Source organism: Morus notabilis, unplaced genomic scaffold (genome assembly GCF_000414095.1).
Source record: "Morus notabilis unplaced genomic scaffold, ASM41409v2 Scaffold388, whole genome shotgun sequence".
NCBI classification, from domain to species: domain Eukaryota; kingdom Viridiplantae; phylum Streptophyta; class Magnoliopsida; order Rosales; family Moraceae; genus Morus; species Morus notabilis.
The window spans coordinates 131,579-138,071 of record NW_010362833.1 but is presented as its reverse complement, the minus strand read 5'-3'; the positions used below and the strand labels follow the sequence as shown (position 1 = coordinate 138,071).

The 6,493-nt window shown below is 35.0% G+C and overlaps 1 protein-coding gene across 1 annotated transcript; it reads right to left on the bottom strand.

Moving 5' to 3' along the window:
- Positions 1-585: 585 nt before the first annotated feature.
- On the bottom strand, positions 586-4,368 carry LOC21403235 (guanosine nucleotide diphosphate dissociation inhibitor 2). Its single transcript, XM_010103017.2, has 10 exons — positions 4,301-4,368; positions 3,665-3,781; positions 2,956-3,067; positions 2,758-2,838; positions 2,546-2,608; positions 2,371-2,472; positions 2,065-2,189; positions 1,265-1,475; positions 1,083-1,157; positions 586-908 (listed from the first exon to the last, which is right to left on the bottom strand). The coding sequence occupies exons 1-10, from the start codon at positions 4,366-4,368 to the stop codon at positions 858-860; spliced, it is 1,005 nt and encodes a 334-aa protein (XP_010101319.1). The 3' UTR covers positions 586-857.
- Positions 4,369-6,493: the final 2,125 nt, after the last annotated feature.

The following is a 6,493-nucleotide window of genomic DNA, read 5'->3' as shown; positions in this document are numbered from 1 at the left end:
AGCAGGAAGAAAAACAACAAACGAGGGCCAAAGAAGGCATTTTATTTAAATCTCTAACGCATTTTATTTTATTTTTATTCTTTTCGACAATATTGGTTGATACGTACGCAAAAAAACATTAGATATATATACCAAACCTATGATGAGTTTGATTCGTGCAGACAAAAATTAATTAGATAAGGCTAATTAATGTGCGTGTAATATGCTTTTAAGAGATGTCAAGAGAATGAATATATGATCTTACGAGATGCGAAGAGAATGAAGAGCAAAAAGACTACTCCAAAACATTTTCTCTCCACGCATAATTCTAGCTGGGATTATTTTTAAAAGAGGAGTTGATTGCAATACAAAGGAACCAAAGCATATGATGTGATGAGGGGCGATTTTGGCTTGCCGTAGCAACAAAGCACAACGCCATTTTATTTATTTATTTTTGAATTTAATAGCGGGGAATTCAGGCTCTAGATCTCATCATTGAAAGATGGCGATTCTGTCATTTTTTATCAAGTGACTTCATTTCACGTGCACAATTGACATATATGGCCCCAAATACAACAACGCGGCAAATTAAAATTAAAATTAAAATAAAAAAAGGGTTGCCAAGCTGCAAGGCTAGAAATTATCATCGATCATAACGTCTGAAATCTACACATGTTCCGTGACAACCAACATTTTCAAACAACATTCGTAACATGTCCATGGATGAAAAAGAAAAATGATACAACTCAAGACAATCCAGCTCCCCTTGTGTTGGTGTTTACAACTTTTAGCATTTGTAGGCTAGTTTGATTTGATTAAAAAAAAAAAAAAAGGATTAACTTACATATCAATCAATGCCAAAAGGAGTGGAGTGCTCCTCATTCTTCCGCAGCACTTGCAGCACTCAAGTCCACACTCAGGTCCACAACCTGCTCAAAATATGGTGCATGCTCAGTTTCCACTTAAAAAACATTACAACTGAAATTATACTTTCATAAGGCATGTAAGTTTATCTACTATCTAGTTGGTCGGGAGAGGTCGGTCAGCAGACTTCAAGTTGTTCGTTGTTTAAAGTCGATAAATTTCCAAATAAGAAAGATTACCTTCCCAGTTATCAGGGTATACATGTTCAGCACATCTATCACTGTGGACTCAAAGTGTGTTGTAGCGTCGTAACTCTGCAACAATAAAGGGGTAAGTAATTATGCATCCATAATACTCAAACCTCAAAACACATACAGAAGTCGTTGAAAGAATTCAGGAGGAAAACCCAAGGCCAACTCACTGTTGATATAAAGCAATTGTCCAAAGTGGGCTCGTTGACTGGCTCATATCTGTCATACATATCATAGAATATCTCGTCAACAGGCCCAAGAAGGTCAGTTCCAGGCTTCAGCTCAGTCTCGGGATTATCAGTCTCTGCCTCGGTCGATACAAATGCAATAAATTTTCCTTTTGGAGCAACATTGTGAGAGTAAGAACAACAGAAGAGATACCTGAGAAGCCGAAAAACATCATGAGAATTAACTCGTAGAACAAACCTAACAAGTAACAACTCATCATCCAACGAGTCACTGTGCTAACATCAATAGCAAGGCTAAACCAAGTGCTCACCATTTTCATGTTCTCAAACTTAAAAACAGCTCAATTGTGGGTTTTCTTAGGTCTATGCACTCAGAGACATACACAAATGAAGAGAGAAAATTTTCAAATGCAGAATTAATCAGAATTTCCATGGTAAAAACCGACTACTCAGCCACATGATTCAAGGGAAAAATTACCATATACCAGTCACCGGGACATATGATCTACTTTCATTGTTTTATCTTTTACTTCCCTCCCTCAATTAACCCCCCCAACCAAAATGTGTGCGCCAGCTGTTGCTGCACTGGTTAGTTGTTAAAACAACTAGTAGAAGATAATCCTTTCTTCCAAGAAAGGACCAGCTTGGAATGAAGTAACGAGTCTAATTAAACAATCAACAGGAACAAAGAAATGGATTGTGAATTCTGATGAAGTAACGAGTCTAATGAAACAATCAGCCATTTCAATCTCATATCTGAGGGTCATTATATTGGAACTCACATGTCTGATATGCGACCCAACTGCTTCTGTGGCAGGATAACCTGCACTGAATGGGAATCATTGGTGTTGGGAATTGGATGGCTCATGATGGCAATTGCTCTTGCAACCTTTCCAACCTTTCGAACCTGTTGAATAGTACGTAAAAATGGTTTATTATCACTGCCTTCACCACCAACATTGACATAACCAAAATAAAAATAAAATTTTCAGCCCTCATGTCCGAGAGCTTAAAAAATTAACAGCAACAATCAGCCTAAAATTTTGATATAAAGCACACGAATACACCAACATCGAAAATGCTATTACCTTGTTCGGCAAGTACGACGGATCACATACAACTTTTTTGCATCTCGCAGTTTCGCCTTCAGAAGTAACACCAATAACTTTTCCTTCCTCATTGAACTCAACCTAGTATCAAGCAAAGATTAAAACCAGCTATCTAGTGACACACAAAGGAGATTAGGACTATAAAGCAAAGTACCTTGCACTCAGGTTTATTTAACATACATGTCCCGCCATAAACTGCACTGAGCCGAGCAAATGCCTGTCCAAACCACAAAAATTAGGTACATGAATACATAGATTGATTTATCTTGAAATCTCCAAATAAATAAATTTGCATATGCGTGTGTGTGAGTGAGAGAGAGAGAGAGAGAGAGAGAGAGACAGAGAGAGAGACAGAGAGCGAGAGACCTGAGGAAGCTCTCCTAATCCATATAAAGGATAAATGTATGGGGATCCTCCTTGGAAACGGGCAACAGACTCGGCATAAAGCTATTACATAAGCAACAAGCAGAAGTTCAATTGCATGACGAGACCAAAAAATTTCAATGAAATAAAACTTCAAAACCAATGGAGAAAAGTTAAAAGCAAGAGGAAATGAGCTTTTACCTTCATTCTTTTCACGGTGTCCAGTGCAGGTTCATTTAAGTAACGATCATCCCTATGAAGAGCTATTGCATGGCCAATGAAGTCCAAAGTTTTGTCATCAAGACCATATTTCCTGACAAATCATCCACCAACTAATATAAAAAATGGTCTAGGATGATTAAAAAAATTCATTAATGAATGTCGACAAAGCTCCCAATTCAATAAGGTAATAATTAATAAAGCAATATCGTTTTATCAAAGACATTCAGAAAATAAATTAAAAAAAAGGGAAGCAACTGTCAATAGCTTGATATGTTTGTGACTATTAAAACATAATAATCAGTATTACTAGTATTGTGAGGAAACAAAATCTGACGTAGGCGATGTGAGCTTTCAACTAGTAAAAAGACCTGTATGTTTCTTGTTTTTAATTACATTTAATACTATTACTACCACAAAAGGTATAAGATACTGTTTCTTTTTATTTTTTTGCTCAAGAAGAATATTGTTTCTAATTCTTGATTTCACTTAATACTACTTCAAATGGTATCAATATGTCTTTGCTTACTCAAGATCATACCTGTCTTTATTTCAAAATTTTTAGCAGATGAACTTTATTGAATTTGATATAATCAATCCAATTATATGATTATATGAGACGGTGCCAAAGGGTGAAAGACAAGAGTTAAGTAGTTCCAACAAATAAGAATGGCAAAACTAAAGTGCTTACGAAACGAGTTCTCTTGTAGTGACCCTTGTCAAGTCGAAGCCGTCATGGGTTTTGGGGTCATTTTCATCATAATCTTGGACATAAATGAAGAACTTGCGAGCGCGACGTTTGTAATGACTGGAAAAAATTTAGGTCTAATCCGGACAGTCCAATATTTGACCGAAATTCTTTTTAGAATAGTAAGTAGTAGAATTTTGATGTAATCAAGAAAATGTTATGTAAAAATTTTATGTACGGGGTAACATTTCCTGAAATATGTAAAGTTATAGTATATGTATATATATATATATATATTATATATAATTATTTCTAAGTACGTTTCTTAAGAAATATTATTATTATATTTATTTATGCTTTAAGAACGTGAAGTGAAGGAATTAGAAGCCACTTTGTTTTATTTGCCTAAGTGTGGCCAACTAAGAAGAAAAGGAGAAAACCCAAGTTATATATATATATATATATATATATATATATATTAGATTATCTTTAGGTACCTTAAAAAAAAGAGAAGTAAAAAGAATTGTTGTTACCGTGGGGTGGAGGTGGATATATACCTCACATGCAATAACACCGCCTGTCATTATATACGTTTGGCTGGAAGATGACTCACGTTGGTAACTTACCTTGTAAAACTACCTAAGTGTACTAAGGCTATTTCTCACGTTGAAGAACAACAAAAACTTGCTAATGCCAACGTGAAGCATAGCAGAGGAAAAAAAAAAGACGTGAGAAAGTTACGAAGAAAGAAAAAAAAAGAGAGTTGCTAGAGAGAGACGGAGGAAGGAAAATCAAGCATTTTCATTGAGATTTCCTCCGTTCAGTCCGGTAGAAACGTAACCTGAGGCGTTCTAGCGAAAAACCTCAACTTCTGGAGGTAAGATTTCAGAGTTTTCATGAGAATTCTATGTTTTTTTGTTTTGGATGAATAGTAACCCATCTCAGAAAAACTTCTGTTAAAGTGAAAATCGAAACTGAGATTTTGTAGAGCATCGTAATAAGAGTTTAACGGTGTAAGTATTAAGACGATTGAATGAAGTTTTGGTGGATTTCTATTGAAAATCCGTGAGCCTAGATTAAGAAAGAACATATGTTTTGTTCAATTTTATGTTAGAATCTGTGTTTAGGAATGTAAATCTTGACTCCAGGTACCGAAATCAGAAGTAGAACGAGTTATTGAAAACTCGGGAAACGAGAAAAATAAGGCGAAACTCTGCCAAAATTTAGTTCGAGTAATTTGAACTAAAACTGGATTTCAAGAGGAATATGAGATTAAAGTGTGAAAAGAAAGATGTTAGTTGCTAGAGAGAGACGGAGGAAGGAAAATCAAGCATTTTCATTGAGATTTCCTCCGTTCAGTCCGGTAGAAACGTAACCTGAGGCGTTCTAGCGAAAAACCTCAACTTCTGGAGGTAAGATTTCAGAGTTTTCATGAGAATTCTATGTTTTTTTGTTTTGGATGAATAGTAACCCATCTCAGAAAAACTTCTGTTAAAGTGAAAATCGAAACTGAGATTTTGTAGAGCATCGTAATAAGAGTTTAACGGTGTAAGTATTAAGACGATTGAATGAAGTTTTGGTGGATTTCTATTGAAAATCCGTGAGCCTAGATTAAGAAAGAACATATATATTGTTCAATATTATGTTAGAATCTGTGTTCAGGAATGTGAATCTTGACTCCAGGTACCAGAATCAGAAGTAGAACAAGTTATTGAAAACTCGAGAAACGAGAAAAATAAGGCGAAACTCTGCCGAAATTTAGTTTGAGTAATTTGAACTAAAACTGGATTTCAAGAGGAATATGGGATTAAAGTGTGCAAAGAAAGATGTTTGGATAATCGGTGATGGTTGGAAACCGAACACAACCAGAATTCACAGTTTTGGACCGAAACTGGAAATTAGGCCCATGACTGAGTAATTTGCACGATTTTAGTGCAAATCCTTGAGATAGGAAATAGTTTGAGGTTGAATACCAAACATAAGGATTGTAGACCTTTCCAATGTAAATTTCAATGTAATTATTGATCTTAGATTTTGAATCTAACGATCAAAAAATTTATGCAATAGGGCCGATTAACGGTTGAAGTCGGACAGTAGCAAGGGAGACAAAGGACGCATTGTTAGCAAAATTTCTGTAAGTACAATAGTTTTTCTATGGCTATATCACGAACAAGCTTATTTTTCTATGTTGCACAAAAATTGTGCATATAGTAGAATTTTGAATGTTAAATACAATGTGAATGCTAGATACTATGTTAGGTAAGTATCTACAAGACATATGTAATCGTAGAACTTTATTCTACAAAAAGTATGTATCGATGTTAAGTCGAGATCAAACTAAGAGAAATGAAAGGTTAAACTTTAACGAAAAGTTAATCTCATGATAAAATGCTCAATAATGCACAAATTCATAAGATTTAACTAAAGTTACCGTTTCAATGAGAAAATTGATAAATGGTAAGAGACTAAACGTCCTGTTTGTACTAGCCTTCGAATGAAAGGTTATTATGAGACTATGAAAGATATGAAACCGTGACTGAGTTAGATTGGTTAGCTACCCTACTCCTCACTGGTTATGCGCGCTATGGTATAACAGGACAGGGCCCCTAAAAAGTAAAAGACAAAAAAAATGAAATACGAAAACCATTTCATATAACGGTATGGTATCCGTAAACAAGAATGAAAAGCATGAGAAACACAAAATGAAAATCGTTTAGAATTCTGTACTAGGCTATATGACATGAATGCATATATGGGTATGCATAATTATTGCATTTGTTACGTTATGACCTATTGATACTTGCTGAGCAAAAGCTCATTAAGTTTGTTCGT

Bases quoted from the DNA above. Each gene is read 5' to 3' on its own strand.
- LOC21403235 (XM_010103017.2), bottom strand. From the start codon at position 4,368: ATGCTTCACGTTGGCATTAGCAAGTTTTTGTTGTTCTTCAACGTGAGA. The intron at 3,068-3,664 runs GTAAGCACTTTA...ATGATTTGTCAG, and splicing joins ACTACAAGAGAACTCGTTTC to GAAATATGGTCTTGATGACA. The intron at 2,473-2,545 runs GTACTTTGCTTT...GCTTGATACTAG, and splicing joins TAAATAAACCTGAGTGCAAG to GTTGAGTTCAATGAGGAAGG.